Source organism: Ornithorhynchus anatinus, chromosome 6 (genome assembly GCF_004115215.2).
Source record: "Ornithorhynchus anatinus isolate Pmale09 chromosome 6, mOrnAna1.pri.v4, whole genome shotgun sequence".
NCBI lineage: Eukaryota > Metazoa > Chordata > Mammalia > Monotremata > Ornithorhynchidae > Ornithorhynchus > Ornithorhynchus anatinus.
In genome coordinates, this window is record NC_041733.1 from 22233660 (window position 1) to 22254559 (window position 20900).

A 20900-nucleotide genomic window follows, 5' to 3' on the forward strand; every position below is an offset into this window, starting at 1 on the left:
TCTCCATTTTGAGGCACAGAGAAGTCAAGTGATTTGCCCAAGGTCACTCAGCAAGCAATTGGCAGAGTCAGGATTAAAACTCAAGACCATGCTCTCTCCACTAGGGCCTCAGTGCTTTTCCCCTTTTCCAGGGCCCACTAAGGGAGAAGCCCGGCTGGGCAGGGAAGTCCTGCTAAGGGGATGAGCCAGGCCCCGCTGGGAGGGGAAGCGAGGGAGGGACTCAGAGACCAAGAAAGAAGGGGAGCTGAGGGACCCAGGGACAAGCACAGCTGGGGGCCAGGCAGGGGCAGAGAATAGGCAAATGGACCTCAATATCCTCAAATGGGAAGATCCATCTGGGATGATGAGTCTCTTCTTCAAAGAAAAGGAGGGTTCCTTCCCTCAGACTGGCGTGAAGGACAACAAGCCGAGGTTGCTGAGGAAGCCAATTCTGATGGGTCTCACCACTTCATTAGCTCCGGCCGACGCCCCACCCCCACCCCATCCAAGGGTCCGAATGTCTCCGTTCGGACCCGCCTCCCCTAAGCCCAGCAGGTCGTCTCTGACTCCATCTGCTGCTCTGCCTTCCCGCCTCTCTCAGCCTCCGCCATCCCCCCGCCTCCAGCCAGTTGAACTAGATTTCATGCGGAAGTCAGCTCCTTCCTTAGGACATCGGGGCGGAGAGCCCACGGGCTGCAGGATGAGGAGAGCCTTGAGGTAAAAGGAAGTGGCCCCGAGGAGATGGAGGTCAACACATCTTGTGGTTGGGTAAAGGAGGGTGCCTGAGGGCTGAAGGTGAGGTAAAGCCCCTGGGCCCAACACTCAGATACTCTCATTATGAGATGACAACAGATTCTCCTGCAGCTTGCTTTTCTCCTCCCCTACCTCCCCTGGGTTCTGCCCCCACTTTCACCCGGATCCTGGTCAACTGCCCCATGCTGATCGAAGGGCCCCCCCAAAATGATGATGTTCCTCTCTGGAAAGGGGTCTTAGAAGGGGTCAGTTGGGCTGGCTGGAGCCCAAACTGGAGGAAGACACAGCCAAGCCACTCAGACCCTGTTTCATCCAGCTAGCAACACCCCAAGCAAACACTCCCTGCACCATCCCACGGAATAGAGTTTTCCATACCCCCCCCACCCCATCTGGGGGACAAAGAGTAGCCCTGGTATGGCCCTGGATGCCACACCCCATCCTCCTTAACTTATCAGTTTCCCCTGTCCCCCGCCCCCATTCAGAATCCCATCTATGCTGTGCTGGCCAAAGCCCAGCCTAATTCCTTAAGATCTCCTGGCAACTCTCCTCAGGGACTGGCAGATCCACAGTGGGAAGCCAGCCACCCAGCCCCACTGTCCCTCTCGCCCTGTCCGAGAAACACCCAAGACAAAAAGGGCTTGAGTTTGGGGAGACCAAATAAGTCTTCTCTCAGAACTCGGGTTTAGAGGGCTCCATGAGGGGGAAGCAGGGGCAGCCCTCTCCCCAGAGACGGCTGGGGAGCGGGCAGAACCCCCTCAGCCTCACTCACTTCTCTGCCGCCGAGCTTCTCCCCTCCTCAAACCTGCCTCCCATCTCCCGGGATGAAGCCCCCATTCACTGACCACCTCAAGCCTCTCAGTGCCTGGTTTCATTTGCTCTCTTGACGCCCAGCCAGGATTCAAGGATAGTGCCCTAGGGCAGCATCCTCCAGGTTAATGCCCTCCAGACCAGTACCTCAGGCTGGGATACTCCTGGGTCAGCATCCTAGGACAGCACCTCAGGTCAGCACCTCCCAGGTTTGCACCGCCAGCTAGTGTCCCCCTAGGTCAGCACCTCAGGGCAACACCTCAAATCAGCACCCCCCAGGACATCACCTCAGGTTAGCACCCCAGGTCAACCCCCCAGCCCAGCCTTCCTCAGGTCAGACCCCTGGTCAGTAACCCTGGTCATCACCCCACCAGGTCAGCGCCTCAGGCTAGCTTCCCCTAGATCAGCACTACTACTCACCTCCCCTACCCAAGGGTGCCGGTCAGCCCCTGAGCAGGGATTGCACGGTTCCTTGCCGAAAGAAAAAGAGTAGGATGCCCACCTCTGTCCTCCACTCTGATCTCTTTTTCTCCGATTGCCAGCCCCGGAGCAGTGGAGGTACAAACGCCGAGAAGTATGGTGAGGGGGAGCAGGAATTCAGAACTCCTGCCAATCCGGGAGCGGGGAGAGAGCCCGCCAGCCCATCAGCCCTCTAGCCCACCCAGTGAAATCCTCTCTAAAAGCCACACGCTCTAATGCATTCAGATCTAGAACGGATCGGATTTATTTGGGGAAGAGAAAAGCCATCGCACACAGATGAGCACCCTCGCCCCCCCAACCTCCCTCCGTCCCCACCATTGCCAGTAATTTTATATCCTCTGCCTTCCAGGGCTGCTCGTTGCTCAGTACTCCTTGCTTGCTGCTCAGTACTCCTTGCTTGCTGCTCAGTGCTCCTTGCTTGCTGCTCAGTGCTCATTGCTTGCTGCTCAGTGTTCGCTGCCCCTCACCACTCAATTCTCACTGCTTGCTGCTCAATGCTTGCTGCTATCTGCTTACTGCTCCCTGCTCAGTGCTCACTGCTCTCTGCCGGCTACCCACTGCTCAGCTTGCTGTTCACAGCCCTCTGCCCGCACAAAGCCCAATCCAGCAGTGGGACTGACCTCAGGGAGGGGAGAGAGATGCCCAGAGTGTGCAGAGACCAGACCTGAATCCCAGGGCTTTAAGGGGTGGGCTATAATAAAATTATCACAACTTCTCCCTTTATTCTTCCATTCTGACTCACCCTCTCTTTCTCCTAGTATTTATTCCTTTCTTTTCTCGGTCTTTATATTTCTTCCCCCATCTCTCATTGGTAAATTCATTTTCTCTTTCTCATTCTGTCTCTTCCTGAGTGTCCACAAATGCTGTCTTTTTTCTTCCTCTTCCTTTTCTTTCTGTTTCTGACTCTTTCAGTAACTGTTTCTCTCTGTCTGTTGCTCTCTCTCTCCCCACTGCCTGTCCCTTGTTTCTGTTTCTTCAGAGGTAAATTTGCCCCAACTCCCTCATCCACAGCAGTCGGGGTGGGGGAGTGGGAGGAGGTGGCCCAGGATGCTGCATCAGACAACGATCGTGACTCTAGAGAGCAAGAAGAGATCCACAGATAGAGGGATTTAATGCCATCTAAAACAGAGCCCTTCAGCGGGAGGATATGAAGAGGGTGAATGGTAAAGGAGGAGGCCAGGACGCTGTCCCACTCCAAAAATGGACATAGCTAGGCTAAATAAGCTACAGCTGAGCAGCTAACCTAGTGGAAAGAGCACAGGCCTGGATGTCAGATGACCTGAGTTCTTATCCCAGTACTGCTAGTTCTCTGCTGTGGACCTTGGACAAATCCCTTAATGTCTCTATGCCTCACTTTCTTCATCTATAAAATGGGGATTCAGTACCTGTTCTCCCACCCCTTAGACTGTGAGCCCCAACCAGATTATCTTGTTTCAATCCCAGCACTTAGTACATTGCTTGGCACCAAGTAAGCACTTAATGGATACCACAATATTATTATTAAGTCATCATTTTCCCCTCTCCTGCCTCCAAGGAAAATCTCATTTGCCTCTGCTCCACCTCTCCCAGGAACTCATTTCAGTGGTTTTTTAAATTATTATTTTCTTAATGGTATTTGTTAAGCACTTAATTTGTACCAGATACTGTATTATGCTCTGGGGTTGATACAAACTAATCAGGTTGGACAGAGTCCGTGTCCAATATGGGGCTCACTTCTTCATCCCCATTAACACTGCCCCATTTATCATCCAGGGTCCAGTTGTCTGCTCCGCCTTATCATCTGTTTAGACTGTGGGCCCGTCACTGGGCAGGGATGGTCTCTATCTGTGGCTGAATTGTCCATTCCAAGCGCTTAGTCCAGCGCTCTGCACATAGTAAGCGCTCAATAAATACTATTGAATGAATGAATCTGTTGCAGTTTCCCAAGAGCTTAGTGTGGTGGTGCTCAATAAATACCACTACTGTACCACAACTACAGAGTCTAGGGAGTAAAAGGCTCTCCTAACCAACTTACTCACTGCACCTCAATCTCCTCTATCTCACCGCTGGACGCTGACCGCTGACCTCCTGTCCACGTCCTGCCTCTGGCCTGGAAAGCCCTCCCTCTTCGAAGCCAACAGACAATTATTTCCCTCACCTTCAAAGCCTTATTGAAGACACAATTCCTCTGAGAAGGCTTCCTTGGCTAAGCCCTTATTTCCTCTCCTCCCACTCCCTTTTGCATCGCCTTGCTGCTTGGATTTCCTTCCTTTATCCACTCCTCTCTCAGCCCCACAGCATTTGTGTATTAATCCATAATTTATATTAATGTCTGTCCCTCTAGGCTGTAAGCTTGCTGTGTACAGGGAATGTGTCTACTAACTCTGTTATATTGAACTCTCCCAAGTGCTCAATACAGTGCTCTGCACACAGTAAGTACTCAGTAAAAATACCAGTGACTGATTGATTTAGGGATCTTCTTTGAACCAGACAAGGTAAGAAGCAGAAGTCCATGTTGCAACCAGAGATGGGCAGGAAAGGATCAGCCTGAGACATTTTGTTGCCCGAGGCAAAAGGAAGGGATACAGTAAACAGCTGAACCATAATGTGAGAAGCAGACAGAAAGAGGAGAAGGATATCCCTAGGCAGTTACACTCTAGACGATTGCTTGCCTACACGGTAGGAGGGCCCTGAGCAGGAAACTGTTTCATGCACAACTGCCTCCCACCTCAATGGAGGAGCAAGCAGGGATCTGTTTTGTATTTTGTCAACACAAATGGGGGCCCATTTCCCACCCCCTGAGCCCTGAGGCAGACAGGAGGCTAGCTGCAACCTCCAATCCTAGAAGGGGTCTGTGAGGCTGCCTGCCCTGAGGGAATCTCTCACCTTGGCCTTTTGCTTTTTTTATCTTTATGGTATTTGTTAATACCATAAAGTTTAGACGCTTACCATGTGCCAGGCACTGTACTAAGTGCTGGGGAAGACACAAGCTAATCATTCATTCAGTAGTATTTATTGAGTGCTTACTATTTGCAGAACACTGTACTAAGCGCTTGGAATGTACAATTCGGCAACAGATAGAGACCATCCCTGCCCAGTGACGGGCTCACAGTCTAATCGGGGGAGACAGACGGCAGAGCAAAACAGAACGAAACAAAAACAAGACAACATTATCACGATAAATAGAATCAAGGGGATGTACACCTCATTAACAAAATAAATAGGATAATAAAAACATATACAAATGAGCACAGTGCTGGGGGGGAGGGGGAGGAGCAGAGGGAAAGGGGGCTCAGCTGAGGGGAGGTGAAGGGGGGAAGGGGGAGGAGCAGAGGGTGGAGGGGGAGCAGAGGGAAAAGGGGGTAGCTCAGTCTGGGAAGGCTTGATTGGACATAGTCCATAGTCAATGTCCCACCTGGGGCACACAATCTTAAACCCTATTTTACAGATGAAGTAACTGAGGCACAGAGACGTTTAGTGTCTTGTCCAAGGTCACTAAGCAGACCGATTAGAACCCAGATCCTTCTGACTCCCAGGCCCGTGCTGTATCCACTAGGCCCGCTGTTTTTCTTTGGAGCCCCCTGGTTCTGACCTTGTCGGGGAGAGACCAACTGCTCTACCCCTATTTCTTCATTCCCTTGAACTCTAGATCCTGTATGCTGAGACCACCACGGTGTCTCAGAAACAACAACAGAGAAAAGGCCTCATTCGTTCATTCGCCCTCCCTGCTGAGAGGCCGAGAGGAAGGGGAAGCGATATTTATTCAGCCCCTTACCTTGAAAAGAAACTGAAACACAGAGGGTTAGGATGGAGATTCTTGGCCCACAGATTGGTTTCCTGTGCTCCAGTCTGTTCTCTATGCTCACTGCCTTTGTTTGGAATGAAACTGTTTAGGACCATATAATACGCAAGGGCTGGTCAGAGGGAGTCCAGACCCCCTGGGTCCATCCAAACTTAGAAGTCAGCCAAAGGAGAGACAGAGAGAGTTTGAACATCTAGGGAAGTTTGGCCTAGGGAGGATCCCTCTTCTGGAATTCTGACAGCTCCTCTAAACCCCAAGCACTTATTCCATCCCTCCTGCCCTCAAACACTGCTTTCTCCCCTCCCCTCCTTTCGCCATCTCCCTCCCTCTCTGAACAGCAAGGTGTTAACTGTGCAGCTACTTTCAGTTTTTATTAAAGGCAGATTTTAAAAACCCAACGCTTAGAGTAAGGAAAGCCACAGTGTTGAATTCCCGCTCAGTCCGAGGCTCCCTTCCTGCTGTGCCAGTACCTTCGGCAAAGAACAGAGGCAAACACCAAATGTACTTTCTGTATTCTTCTCTAAAAGACGCTGAGCAGGGTGTGTTTCCTGCCTACTAATCCACTTCCCAGATCCAGGTAGCAGATCAGGGCTCAAATTGAGGAAGATCTCATCTTCTGGACCCACATCTTCCTCAGATCTATAAAGTATCCTTTATAAATGTTTTATTTATGGTAATGTCTGTCTCCCCCTGTAGACTCTAAGCTCACTGTGGGCGGGGAACGGGTCAACCACCTCTGTTGTGTTGTACTCCCCCAGACGTTTAGTACAGTGTTTTGTACACAATAAGGGCTTAGTGAATACCATTGCTTGACTGACTGATTGCTAGATCTCAGGCAGTTTTTCCATTCTCACCTGCTGACATCATCTTCCTCTGATGGCCCCCCAAATTCAGGAGTCCAGATTTTCCACCTCCCAAACTCAAGAGTTTAGGCTTTTCCACCTCTCAAACTTAGGAATTCAGGCTTTTCCATCTCACAGACTCAGGGGAACAGGCTTTTCTTCCTGTCAAACTTTCGACTCTTGATGAAGGTTGAGAATCTTCTGATTGCACAGATCCAACTCCTCTCTAAAACAGAATCTTTTTATACACTGAGCAAGGCAGATTGCTGAGAATCAAGTAAAATCAGTTCTTATTTGACTCTCCCCCAGCCCTGATGGGACTTTGGAGGTCCCCAGCTTCATTTTCCCTCGACTTGGACTTCCCTGGGGGAATCTGGAGTGTGTCCGGTGAAAGAAACAGGGAAGAACAGAACAGAGTGTTTTTTTCTTTGTTAGTCCTCACTTCATTTGTCCAGCTGAGCACTTCTGTGTTTATCAGCTTGGGGCAAGGAAAAGCAAACTGTTTTTAAAATGGAACTAACCCTCCTCCTCCTCCCACCCCCCACCATCTTTAACCACCGCCTTCCCCCACCAGGCTGTAAGTTACTATTGTGAGGAATGTGAGGAGAAGCAGCATGGCCTAATGGAAGGAGCACAGATTTGGGAGTCAAAGGACCTGGGTTCTAATCCAGATCCTCCACTTCTCTGCTGTGTGAAGTCAATTAATTGCCTCAGTTACCTCATCTGTAAAAGGGGGATTAAGACTGTGAGCCTCAGGTGGGACGTGGACTGCATCCAACCTGATATCTTGTGTCTACCCCAGCACTTAGTACAGTGCCTGGCACGAAGTAAATGCTTAATGAATGCCAAAAAAAAAGTTAGAGGGGTAATACTTGTCAGCTGGCTCCTTTTATGACAGTTTTAAAAAGGAAAAGGCCCTTCCCTCCTTCCACCCCTTTCTTCTTCCTCCATTCATTTGGTGTCTTTTCTCCAGCTCGCTCTTCCAGTCTCTACCAAAAAAAATTGCCTAACCTGAGCCAGGAGGAAGGCTCAGGGGCCAAAGACCAGAGGAAAAGCTGAACAGACTCAAGGGATGATAATCAGCACCTTGGAACAGTTTTCTTAAAAGAGCAATTCATCCAGAGAAAGATGTAATAGAAACACCTGGCTGAAAGACGTCCCTTGCTTTGGGTGCCCCATCACACACAAACATGCCCAGAATCCAGGTTGGTTCCGGACAGTCTATCTACTCTCTTCTCCCACTCCACCCCAGCTTGCACTCTTGTCTTCTGCTGTCGAGATGCTGCCGACCCATAGCGACTCTAAGGACACATCTCTATCAGAAGACTCCACCTCCATCTGCAATCATCCTGGTAGTGTATCCAGATAGTTTTCTTGGTAAAAATATGGAAGTGGCTTACCACTACCTCCTTCTGTGCAGAAAACTTGAGTCTCCTCCCTTGACTCTCTCCCATGCCGCTGCTGCCCAGCTCAGGTGAGTTTTGCTGTAGAGGATTGCCTTCCACTCGCTAGCCACTGCCCAAGTTAGGAGTAGAATGGGTAGGCCTCTGCTTGCTCTCCCTCCCATAGCCGAGACTAGTAGAGTACTGAAAACTCTCCAGGTGCCATCCTACATTTGTCTCAAACCTGCCTTGTCCTCATCTCTCCTGTAGCCACCTTTTGCTCACCCCTCTTCCTCCCCTGCATGGAACTCCTTCACCCTTCAAAACTGATAACTCTTCCCACCTTCAAAGCCCTTCTGAAATTCACACCTCCAGCTGTCATTTCAGTACTTCTGCACCACCTGAGCATTTAAGTACAGACAAACCCCTGAGCACTTGTTTGCTTATCTTTCAAAGTCTTATGACTTCCTCCTACCTGTAATTTATTTTAGTGTCAGTCCCTGGCACTAGATCATAAGTTCCTTGTGACAGGGATCATATCTTCTAAGTCTCTTGAACCCTCCCCAGGGGTCAGCCTGTGTGAGTCCCCACATGGGACAAGGACTGACCCCTTTCCTTACCGCTCAAAATAATTATACTTACTGTACTTGCTAAGCCCTTAGTATGTGCCAAGCACTGGGGGGGTAGATACAAGTTAATCAGGTTAAACACGCTCCCTGTGTCCAACCCTATTTTAATCCCCATTTTTTAGATAGGGTCACTGAGGCCCAGAGAAGGAAAGCGACTAGCCCAAGGTCACACAGCTGACAAGTGGTGGAACTTGGATTAGAACCCAGGTCCTTCTGACTCCCAGGCCAGTGCTCTATCCACTAAGCCCCAAATTGTGCATCATTTCCCAGTTGGAGTTCCAGAATAACCTCCTAAAGGTCTTCCCTAACATCTAGCCTCTCCCCTTCAGTCCAACTTGCAGCAGCTGTGCATATTGACTTTTTCAAATGCATATTCTGCCCTTCCTCCGAAATCTCCCATAGCTCTCCTTTACTTCTAATACAAAACAAAGATTCCCAATGGCTTCAAGGTCCTCTGTCAGCAGACTTTTCCTCATTCCTCTTACTTATCTGCCCTCTCAAGACTGTAAGCTCGTTGTGGGCAGGGAATATTCTTACGACTCTGTTATATTGTACTCTCCCAAGTGCTTAGTATAGTGTTCCGCCCACAGTATGCACTCCATAAATACGATCAATTGATTGATTCTCCTGCCACAACTCAGTTCATGTTGCTCTCTGCCTCCTCCCTCACTCTTCCGAACAGTCCCTCGTTCTCAGCTTTCCCACCTCCATCCTCACTGCTCCCATCTTGCCCCCGCCTCAAACACCCTCCTGCCTCAGCTTCTTCCAATTTCCACCCCACCACTTTTAAGGTCCTTCTTAAAAAGTTGCCTCCTCCAGAAGTCTTTCCGACATTCCCCGATTCATCCCCTAACATTTCCTGTCAGCAACCTATTAGCCATCTTGACTAGCATACATTAAACTGTTTATTTTCTCTGTTTATTTTCTCAGTCTTCAATTATATCCTTATACTAATTATTCACATTCATTCAATCGTATTTATTGAATGACTGTACTAAGCACTTGGGAAGTACAATTCAGCCACAAATAGAGACAATCCCTGCCCACAATGGGCTCACAGTCATATCTTTATACTTTCCCATCCCCTTAGGCAGTAGTATATTTTAATGTCACTTTCCCCATGTAGACTGTGAACTTTCTGTGGACAGGTAATGTTTCTATCAATACTACTGTGTCGTTCACTGCCAAGCCCCCAGTTCAGTGCTCAACACACTATAAGTGTTCAATATAAGCCATTGATTGGTTGAGTGATTGGTATATAAGCCTACTGCCTCCCATATTTCATTATAAGCACTGATTTTTCCACAAGTACTTTGTTTATATAGGCCCTCCATAAATATTGCATGATCACATTAGATCCATTTCTCCTCTAACTAGAGAGTTTACCCTTTTCTGTGACCTGGCAGTATGGAGAACTGCTACTGACATGCCCTTTCTGGCACCGTGCCACAAGCACAAGAAAATTATTTGATACCACAACATGCCAATCCCAAATTGATTTATTTTGTCAGAGGATTTCTTTTTTAATTGTATTTGTTAAATGCTTACTATGTGCCAGGCCCTGTACTAAGCACTAGGGTAAATACAAGCTAAGCAGGTTGGACACAGTCCACATGGGGCTCACAGTCTTAATCCTCATTTTACAAATGAGGGAACTGAGGCACAGAGAAGTGAAGTGATGCACCCAAGTTCTCACAGCAGACAAGTGGCGGAGCTGGGACAAGAACCCAGGTCCTTCTGACTCCCAGGCCCGTGCTCTATTCACTAGGCAATGCTGCTGTCCCTTAATTCCTTAATTTTATTCTAACCAAAATGTGTATTGCAAACACATGTTATAGAGAACTGAGTGACTGACAAAGGACTGGAGACCATTTTCAGTTCTGGGAGTTTGATTATTTGGGAGAGGGAATGGAAAAGTAAGAGTATGTGGCTTTTATTTGTATTATACTCCCCCAAGTGCTTAGTACAGTGATGGGCACACAGTGAGTGCTCAATAAATACACTGATTAATTCTGTTCCTGGTTCTGTGGCTGGCAATTTTTGAGATCACGGCTAGATTCCTTTCCCTAACTGCAGAAATGGGACAGGGGAATTTCAGTTCATGCCATGCCCGTAGACTGTACCTTGGTTTAGCCAGGACTGTCCTGGATTTTTGAAGGCTGCCCTGGGAAATTTTTGAAAACTATTTAAGCATCCTGGAATTGGGACTGTACCGGCTAAAAACTGGTCAACCTATCTTGCCCAGGCTCCTACATTTGTTAGCTCCCTTTACATGCTTAGCCTTCTGTATCCAAGTTGGAGCAATTTCAAACAGGCTTCATTCAGATCCCACACCACTCAGAGACTAGTGAATTCTTCAAAGAGTCTCAGAATCCTGGGAGACTTTCTTCCCACTTTCCCATTCATTCATTCATTCATTCATTCATTCGTATTTATTGAGTGCTTACTGTATGCAAAGCACTGTACTAAGCACTTGGAAGAGTACAATACAAACCCCTCCCCACTTTCATTTATCCTAGTGTCCCAATTTTCACCAACAAATCACCCAGTCATCCTACTTAACATCCCAGATGGCAAGATCTACTGTGCAGGCCGAAGTGAGCTTCCGAGCCCTGGCCCTTCCTTCACGGGACTGGGAGTGGTGCTACATTATCTCTAAGCCAAGCTGCTTCAGAGGCATTATTTAACTTCTCCTTTTCCTCCTTTAAATCCCTGCCCAAATCACCCTTCCCCTTAGCCTAAAACCTCAAGAATATTCAGGTTAAAATTCCCAGAAAAGAACCCTCGTCTCTGCCTCTTGACATTCTGAAAATCCAGCTAAGCCATCCCACTCATATTAAGACCTACTCCAGTGCCTGGGTTGGGGTTGCAGCTGGGGCTGGGCCAGGAGCTGGGGCTGGAGCTGAATGAATGATGAATGCCTGAAGGGTGGGGGGCAAGAGGGAGGAGGCTGGCTTTGGAAGCTGAGACTAGAAAGCAATTTTGCCGTATTAAAAGGGCAAGGACAGCTGTCTCACTCAGTGATACAGGTTGGGGGGAGGGGAGATGAGAAGAAGAGGAAGCTGGGAAAGGATTAAGAGCTGGGAATAGGGAATTATAAACTCGGTAGAGGGGCTGCAAACATGATCCCTACACACACATTCAGCTTGTTCTCCAGCCAGTGAGGGAGGGAGATGGGGAGAGCCATGCTGGATCATGGCCAGCGTCCCCATTACTCCTTATTAAGTGATCTTTCCCTGGAGAAAGATCACTACTCTCCTCCTTCTCCTTCTTTCTATAATATATATTATTATATAATAATAATAATGTTGGTATTTGTTAAGTTCTTACTATGTGCACAGCACTGTTCAACCTGTGGTCATCAGGTTGTCCCACGTGAGGCTCACAGTCTTCATCCCCATTTTACAGATGAGGGAACTGAGGCACAGAGAAGTGAAATAACTTGCCCACAGTCACACAGCTGACAAGTGGCAGAGCCGGGATTCAAGTGGCGGAGCCCGGGGTTCGAACTCATGGCCTCCGACTCCCCAGCCCGGGCTCTTTCCACTGAGCGAGCCACTCTGCTTCAACTATTCACCCCACCTTCAGACCCACAGCATTTTTGTGCCTATCCACAATTTATTTCAATGTCTGTCTCCCTCTCTAGACTACAAGCTCCTTGTGGCAGGAAATGTGTCTACCTACTCTGTTTTATACTCTCCAAAGTACTTATTATAGTGGTCTGCACAGAGTAGGAATTCAATAAATATGAATGATTGATTGGCACACTCCAGCCCTGTCTTTCTGGTGCAACTCCCAGGTTTCCAGGGGTGGTTGCTAAATTACCTTCCTCTCTCCACTCTACACGTGGGGCATTATTGACCTGCCAGCTTGGATGGCTAATTACTTATTCATTCAATCATTCTAACGTATTTATTGAGTGCTTACTGTGTGCAGAACACTGTGCTAAGTGCTTGGGAGAGGACAGTATGCGATAAACAGACACGTTCCCTGTCGGCCTCTGTCCCACTGGGACCTCAAGAAAAATACAAATCCCTGTGGCCAGGAGGGCCTGGTGCAATCTGGGCTTTGGGTGACCAGTTGGTGCCAAGTTGTTCTTGGGGCTGAGGAGAGTAGTTAATAATAATGATAATAATAATGGTATTTGTTAGGTTCTTACTATGCGCCAGGCACTGTACTAAGCGCTGGGGTGGATACAAGCAAATCGGGTTGGACACAGTCCCTGTCCCATGTAGGGCTCACAGTCTTAATCCCCATTTTACAGATGAGCTGAGGCCCAGAGAAGGTCACACACACTGAGGTCCAGATAAGGTCATACAGCAGACATGTGGTGGAGGCAGGATTAAAACAGGCTCACAGTCTAATCCCTATTTTACAGATGAGGTAACTGAGGCCCAGAGAAGTGAGGTGAGCCGCCCAAAGTCACACAGCAGACATGTGGTGGAGGCGGGATTAAAATCACAATAATAATAATAATAATGTTGGTATTTGTTAAGCGCTTACTGTGCCGAGCACTGTTCTAAGCACTGGGGTAGACACAGGGGAATCAGGTTGTCCCACGTGGGGCTCACAGTCTTAATCCCCATTTTACAGATGAGGTAACTGAGGCACCGAGAAGTTAAGTGACTTGCCCAAAGTCACACAGCTGACAAGTGGCCTAGCTGGGATTTGAACCCATGACCTCTGACTCCAAAGCCCGTGCTCTTTCCATTGAGCCACGCTGCTTCTCAACTTAAAATGGGCTCACAGTCTCAAGCCCCATTTTACAGATGAGGTAACTGAGGTCCAGAAAAGCGAGGTGACTTGTCCAAGGTCACCCAGCAGACAAATACTGGAGGCGAGTTTAAAACGGGATCACAGTCTCAATCCCCATTTACAGATGAGATAACTGAGGCCCAGAGAAGTGAAGTGACTCGTCCATGGTCACACAGCAGACGCGTGGTGGAGGCAGGATTCAAAGGGGCTCACAGTCTCAAGCCCCATTTTACAGATGAGGTAACTGAGGCCCAGAGAAGGGAGGTGACTTTCCCAAGGTCGCCCCGCAGACAAGTGGTGGAGGTGAGTTTAAAATGGGCTCCCAGTCTCAATCCCCATTTACAGATGAGGTCACCGAGGCCCAGAGTAGTGAGGTGATTCGCCCAAGGTCGCACCGCAGACACGTGGTGGAGGCGGGATTAAAACGGGCTCACAGTCGCAAACCCCATTTACAGATGAGGTAACTGAGGTTCAGAGAAGTGAAGTGACTTGCCCAAGGTCGCACAGCAGGCAAGTGCCATTGATCTTGTCTGTCCGTCCCCCCTGATTAGACCGTAAGCCCGTCAAAGGGCGGGGACTGTCTCTGTTACCGATCTGTCCATTCCAAGCGCTTAGTCCAGTGCTCTGCACAGAGTAAGCGCTCAAGAAATACTATTGAATGAATGAATGAAGAGTGGTGGAGGCGGGATTCGAACCCACGACCTCGGGACTGCCAGGCCCGGCCTCTAGGCGCGGGGGGGGGCCTCGTGCTCGCGCCCCTGGAACGACTCGTTCGTCCATTGGCCGAGGACAGGGTGGCCCCGCCCCCTCCCCCCCCCCCCCCCGGCTTTGCTTTACGGTCCTCGCGCCGCCGGAGGCTCGCGCCCTTCGGCGCCTGCGCGCGGGGAGGCAAGATGGCGGCGGGCGGAGGGGCCGGCGACGAGGCCGACGGGGTCGCTGAGGCGGAGGAAGAAGGCGGCCCCCCGCCGCGGGAGGACGACGACGGGGACCACGACGTGGTCGGGGAGGCGGAGGGCAGCGGCGGCGGGAAGAGGGTGGTGCCGGGAATCGTTTACCTGGGCCACATCCCGCCGCGCTTCCGCCCGCCGCACGTGCGCAACCTGCTGAGCGTCCACGGCGAGGTGGGCCGCGTCTTCTTCCAGCCCGAGGGTAAGGCAGCCATCCGCTCATCGTCAGGTTACGGTGTGACGAGCACTGCGCTCAGCGCTTGTCCCCTCCTACCTCCCTTCTCTCTTCCTACTGCCCACCCCATCCAGTCCTCCGCCGCTCCTCGTCGACCCCTGGGCCACGTCCTCCCTCTGTCCCGGAACGCCCTCCCTCCTCACCTCCGCCAAACTAACCCTCTCCCCCTCTTCAAAGCCCTCCTTAAAGCTCACCTCCTCCAAGAGGCCTTTGTGGCTCAGTGGAAAGAGCACGGGCTTTGGAGTCGGAGGTCATGGGTTCGAATCCCGGCTCGGCCACTTGTCAGCTGTGTGGCTTTGGGCAAGTCACTTCACTTCTCGGTGCCTCAGTTCTCTCATCTGTAAAATGGGGATTAAGACTGGGAGCCCCACCTGATTCCCCTGTGTCTACCCCAGCGCTTAGAACAGTGCTCTGCACATAGTAAGCGCTTAACAAATACCAACATTATTATTATTATTATTCCCAGACTGAGCTTCCCCTTTTCCCTCTGCTCTTCCCTGTTCCCCCCTTCACCTCCCCTCAGCTAAGCCCCCTTTCCCTCTGCTCCTCCCCCTCCCCTCAGCACTGTGCTCATTTTATAGATTTTTATTACTCTATTTTGTTAATGAGGTGTCCATCCCCTTGATTCTATTAATCGTGATTATGTTGTCTTGTTTTTGTCCGTCTCTCTCCCCCGATTAGACCGTGAGCCCGTCATCGGGCAGGGATGGTCCCTCTCTGTTACTGCATTGTCCATTCCAAGCGCTTAGTCCAGTGCTCTGCACCTAGTAAGCGATCAGTAAATACGATTGAATCAATAACTATTAATTTTGTTAATGAGATGTCCATAACCTTGATTCTATTTATCATGACCATGTTGTCTTGCTTTTGTCCATCTCTCTCCCCCGATTAGACCGTGAGCCCGTCATTGGGCAGGGATGGTCCCTATCTGTTGCCGAATTGTCCATTCCAAGCGCTTAGCCCTGCGCATAGTAAGCGCTCAATAAATACTATTGAATGAGTGAATAAAGTGCTGGGGGAGATACAGGGTCATCAGGTTGTCCCAGGTGGGGCTCACAGTCTTCATCCCCATTTGACAGATGAGGTCACTGAGGCCTCGAAAAGCGACTTGCCCAAAGCCACCCAGCTGACAGGTGGCGGAGTCGGGATTAGAACCCATGACCTCCGACTCCCCAGCCCGGGCACCTTCCACCAGGCCACGCTGCTTCTCTTCTCATTCAATTGGTCAGTCAGTCGTCTTTATTGAGCACTTACTGTGTGCGCAGCACTGTAGCGAGCACTTGAAATGGACCATTCGGCCACAGGTTTGAGCTCCTGCTGTGTGCAGAGCTCTGGACTAAACGCTCAGAGAGTAATAATAATAATGGTACTCCTTACATGGCTCAGTGGAAAGAGTCCGGGCTTGGGAGTCAGGTCATGGGTTCTAATCCTGGCTCTGCCTCTTAATAGTAATAATGTTGGTGTTTAAGTACTTACTATGTGCCGAGCACTCTTCTAAGTGCTGGAGTAGATACAAGGTAATCAGGTTGTCCCACATGGGGCTGAGTTGTAATCCCCATTTTCCAGATGAGGTAACTGAGGCACTGAGAAGTGAAGTGACTTGACCGAAATCACACAGCTTACCTCCCTTTGCTGTGCCTCAGTTACCTCATCTGGAAAATGGAAATTAAGGCTGTGAGCCCCATGTGGGACATGGACTGTATCCAATCTGATTAGTTTGTATCTACCCCAGATCTTAAAACTGTCCCTGATATAAAAGAAGTGCTTAACAAATATCATTTAAAAAAAAAAAATCTAAGCAGCAGAATGACTGTAGTGGGGAAGAGACAGGAGAAAAGGTGGTCAGCAAGGAGGGACATAAGTTCTATGATCAACAGAGTAGCAGTTTGGGTAAAGAGGAAAGGATGGATTTTAGTAGCATTGTGAAGTAGAACCCAAAGGATCTGGGGACAGATTGAATGTGTGGGTTGACAGAGAGAGATGAGTCAAGGACCATGTCTAGATTATGGAATTGTGAGACAGGGAGGATGGTAGTGCTGTTTACAGTGATGGGAAAGAGAGGAGGATGACAGAGTGGGTGGGAAAATGAGTTCTGTTTTGGACCTTTAAAGCTTGAGGGGTCATTGGGACATCCAAGTAGAGGTGTCCTGAAGGCAGGAGGAAATGTGAGACTGCAGAGCAGGAGAGATGTTAGGGTTAGAGAAGTAGATTTGGGAATCGGCCATGTAGAAATGATGATTGAAGCTGAGGGGAGTGAACACGTCCCCCGGAGTGAGTGTAGGTAGAAAATAAGGGAACCCAGACCTGGCCTTGAGGGACCCTTGAGGGACCCTTCCCCACCTCAGAGACAGAGGGGAGACCGTGAAAGATACCGAGATGGAGCAGCCAGAGAGAGAGAAGCAGGAGAATACAGCCAAGCCGAGATGGTGTATCAAGAATATCTATACTGATATATCTGTACTGATATAGTGTAGCAGAGAAGCAGCGTGGTCTAGTGGCTAGAGCACAAGCCTGGGAGGCAGACGAACCCGGGTTCTGATCCTGGCTCCTCCACTTGTCTGCTGGGTGACCTTGTGCAAGCCACTTAACTTCTCTTTGCCTTATTTACCTCATCTGTAAAATGGGGATGAAGACTGTGAGCCCCACGCGGGACAGGGACGGTATCCGACTTGTTTAACTTGTATCCACCCCAGTGCTTAGTCCAGTTCCTGGAACGTAGCACTTAACAGATGCCACAGTTAAGGAGAAGGGGTTGGTCCACAGTGGTCTTGAGTCAAGCCTCTGCCCTTTCCTCCTTTCTCCAGAACGGTTCATTCGCCGGAAGAAGAAGAAGGCTGGCAGCCATAGCAAGGACTACTCGGAGGGCTGGGTGGAATTCCGGGACAAGAGGGTGGCCAAGCTGGTGGCTGCCAGCCTCCACAACACACCCATCGGCACCAAGAGGAAGAGCCGCTTCCGCTATGACCTCTGGAACATGAAGGTGATGGGTTGGGTGATGGGTTGGTTGGTGGGCCTCGGCTCCTTTTAGTTAATGAGAATCCATCTACAGTGGGCCATGCTGAGCCAGTGAAGGCTACACGGACCTCGTGGTCCTAGTCTCTTTCCGTGCTCTTGGTTCCCTGCTGATTCGGTCTGTTTTCCCTCTGGTGTCGAGGCCGGAATGGTCCGCCTGTCATTCCTTGGGGCTGAAGTCCTCCGACTACCTTTCACAGACACGAGCCTCATCTAGGCCGAGTATTAGCTTTCCTTCCCAGAGCTACTTCGTTCTTTTAACTTATCTGCCCTTTTGCAAGCAGGTGTGATAAAGGGGAAACATGTTAACCATTTTCCTTTGACCCAGCTCCCCACCTAGAGAAGAAACAGTTCTACGCTGTCACTGAAAGTTGGTAAAACAGCAACTGTACTGCTCGGACGTGCCACTTTTCAGCGTTAGGGGTGGAGGGGGAGAACGGTCTCTCGCCAGATCCTCATGGAGCCTTTACCTGTTTGCCCTCCCATCTTAGTACCTGCATCGTTTCAAGTGGATCCACCTGAGTGAGCGCCTGGCCTACGAGCGACAGGTGCGGCAGCAGCGCATGCGGGCCGAAATCTCCCAGGCCAAGAGGGAGACCAACTTTTACCTGCAGTCCGTGGAGAAGAGCAAGCGGTTCTTGAAGAAGGCGGCGGCCCCCGGGGGTGGCCCGAAGGAGACCGCCAAGACGGCGACCTGGGGCTTCGTGCAGCGCCATACTGAGGAGGAGATCCAAGAGCGCAAGGCTCGGGGTGGCGGCAAGAGCAAAGAAGGAAAGCAGCAGCTCGAGAAACGTCTGGCCAGAGTGGAGGAGTTTGAGCAGAAGGCCCAATCCAACCGAGCCCTCCTAGCCAAGATTTTCAACGCCAAGGACTCCGCCGCTGCTGACTAGCTGGAGAGCAGGTGGATTTATCTCTACTCAACTGTTGACCCTGGCAGCAGGGGCTGCTCGGGGATCCTTTAGCCTGCTGTTTTGACAGGGTTTCCGCTGGGAGCAGGCGGGGGCGGAGGGTGCTGTTAGCGACCCTATTCTTCCAGAGCGACCCTCCGGTCGCCCCAGCAGATAGGGCTGGAAGCCGGGGCTAGGGACCGGGATCAACCTGGAGACTCTGTTTGGACCGATTGTGAGGCCTAGTTGAAGAGATGAGGAACGGAACTCATCTTGACCTGGAGCTGAACTCAGCCCCGGGGCCAAATCCATATTGTGCCCTGAGGCCCAGGGACGTGTCAAGCTTCATACCTGCAGCTTTGTGCAGATTCAGATTCAGGGCTACCCTGCAGGGCAAGAGTTTTATGCCTTTGGTTTTGAAAGTTACTGTTTCTTCTACCTCAGAGGGAAGCTGCCAGCCCATCTCCCTTTATTGTACTCTACATCAAACTTCAGAGGATTGAGATTTTTGTCAGTACATGGGAAATCACTGACAACAGAATACTGATACAGAATAAAAGATTTACCCAGATGGGGGTGTGACTGACCCTATTTTGCTTCCAGGCTTTGACCTCTTCTCCCCTCTCCTTCCTCCCTCCCTTCCCCAGTGCCCTCCTCTGGAGGGAGGGAGAAAGAGAGGGGGAGGGTTTCGGGGTGCTGATGGAGACATCATGTCTCACAACATCCCTACAACCCAAGTATCTTCTTAATGGGGTGCAGGCTGCTTAAACCGCTGCAGAGCAGAAGGAAACCTAGGAGGAGCAAGGCTTAGCCCGCACCAGCCCCGGGAAGTAAGTGTTTGTCGGGAGAGATGATTGTAGTTATCTCTTCACCATCCTGCTCCACACTCTTTTTCCCTCTCTAGTATAGCCCAGAACGGTGCCTGGTTTCAGCTAATGGTTCAGCACTTTCTGTGCCAAGCACCGGAATACCTGCACTCTGAGCAGATTGGACACGGTCTCTGTCCCACAGGGGGCTCCCAGTCTAATGAGAAGGGAGACCAGGTATTTAATCCCCATTTTATTGAGGAGGACACTGAGGCACAGGAAAAGTAAGTGACTTGCTCAAGGTCACACAGCAGGCGTAGACAGGACTTGAGTAGGCTGGGATCACTCCCCATGCCCATGATCCGACCGGAGGCAGCCTTCTCCTTGGTTCTTGCCAAGGAGCAGGATGGAGGCTCATTCTCTCCCTGGCAGTGACCAGAAAGCACTCCACCTGTCATCCTGGTTATTTGTGGTGTGTAATACAGTGCTCCGCACATAGCACTGAACAAATACTATAACCTCTACAGATCTGGCTCCCAGGGGACTTCTTTTAGTGGAAGGAGGGAGATGGATAGCTCAAATGAAGCACACCTCAATTGAAGGCACGTCTCCATGAGGCCTTCCCTGACAAAGCCCTTGTTTCCCCTCACTCACTCCCTTCTTCCACCCTCTATTCCTCAGCCCCACAGCACTTTTGGACATATCCGTAATTTATATGTCTCCTAGACTGTAAGCTTGTTGTGGGCAGGGAACATGTCTACCAACTCTGTTATATTGTCCTCTCCAAAGCATTTATTACAGTGCTCTGCACACAGTAAGTGCTCAGTAAATATGATTGATCGAGCCAGCTGATTTGAGAGCAGTGGGTAAGGATGCCTTTGCTAAGAAGGACCAAGACAATCCATCAAGCAGTGGTATTTGTGTCTTTACTGCAAGTGGAGCCCTTTACTAAGCTTTTGGGAGAAGACAATCCGTGGAGATTTGGCTTGTTTCTTCTCCAAGCCCCAGTGCTCCTCTCTGTATTCAGTGAGCTCCTGGAGTTCCTTTCTGGGCTGCGATAAAGCAGTGGTACTTATTGGGTGCAGGGCACTTCCTAAGCACGTGGGAGAGTACAGTATAACAGAGTTGATACCTTTCCTGCCCATAATGTGTTTACAGTCTAGAGATGCACTCTGATACACCAGTGACTTCTCGGTTCAAGGATGGTGGACGTCAGAGACCCTCTCGGTTCTGGCCCATGAGACGGCACCCCACGAAAAGAGAAAAGTCCAGTGTTCCTTTCTGCTTCCTGAGAATGAAAAGATGGGCAAGTATACTACTGTTGGGAGTCTAATGGCGGAGAGATGATAATGATGGTATTTAGGGTGCCTAGTATGTGCCACGCACTGTTCTAAGCGTTGGGGTAGATAAAAGGTAATCAGGTTGTCCCACGTGGGGCTTCACAGTCTTTAATCCCCATTTTACAGATGAGGGAACTGAGGCACGGAGTAGTTAAGTGACTTGCCCAAGGTCACACAACAAATGGCAGCACCGGGATTAGGTTATCCACTGGGTTGGGAGAAACCACTTTACTGCCGATTGTAGAGGTTCGGGGACTCCAGCATC

At 50.1% G+C, this 20900-nt stretch overlaps 1 protein-coding gene across 2 annotated transcripts; it reads left to right on the top strand.

Moving 5' to 3' along the window:
- The first annotated feature begins 14274 nt into the window (after positions 1-14274).
- ABT1 (activator of basal transcription 1) lies at positions 14275-20710 on the top strand. Of its 2 annotated transcripts, XM_029067197.2 has the most exons (4): positions 14275-14557; positions 17395-17570; positions 18094-18503; positions 20454-20710. In XM_029067197.2, the coding sequence occupies exons 1-3, from the start codon at positions 14302-14304 to the stop codon at positions 18490-18492; spliced, it is 831 nt and encodes a 276-aa protein (XP_028923030.1). In that variant the 5' UTR covers positions 14275-14301; the 3' UTR covers positions 18493-18503; positions 20454-20710. The 2 variants fall into 2 exon arrangements, with proteins under 2 accessions (XP_028923030.1, XP_028923029.1); XM_029067196.2 differs by lacking the exon at positions 20454-20710 and having other exon boundaries at positions 18094-19075.
- The last annotated feature ends 190 nt before the right edge of the window (positions 20711-20900 follow it).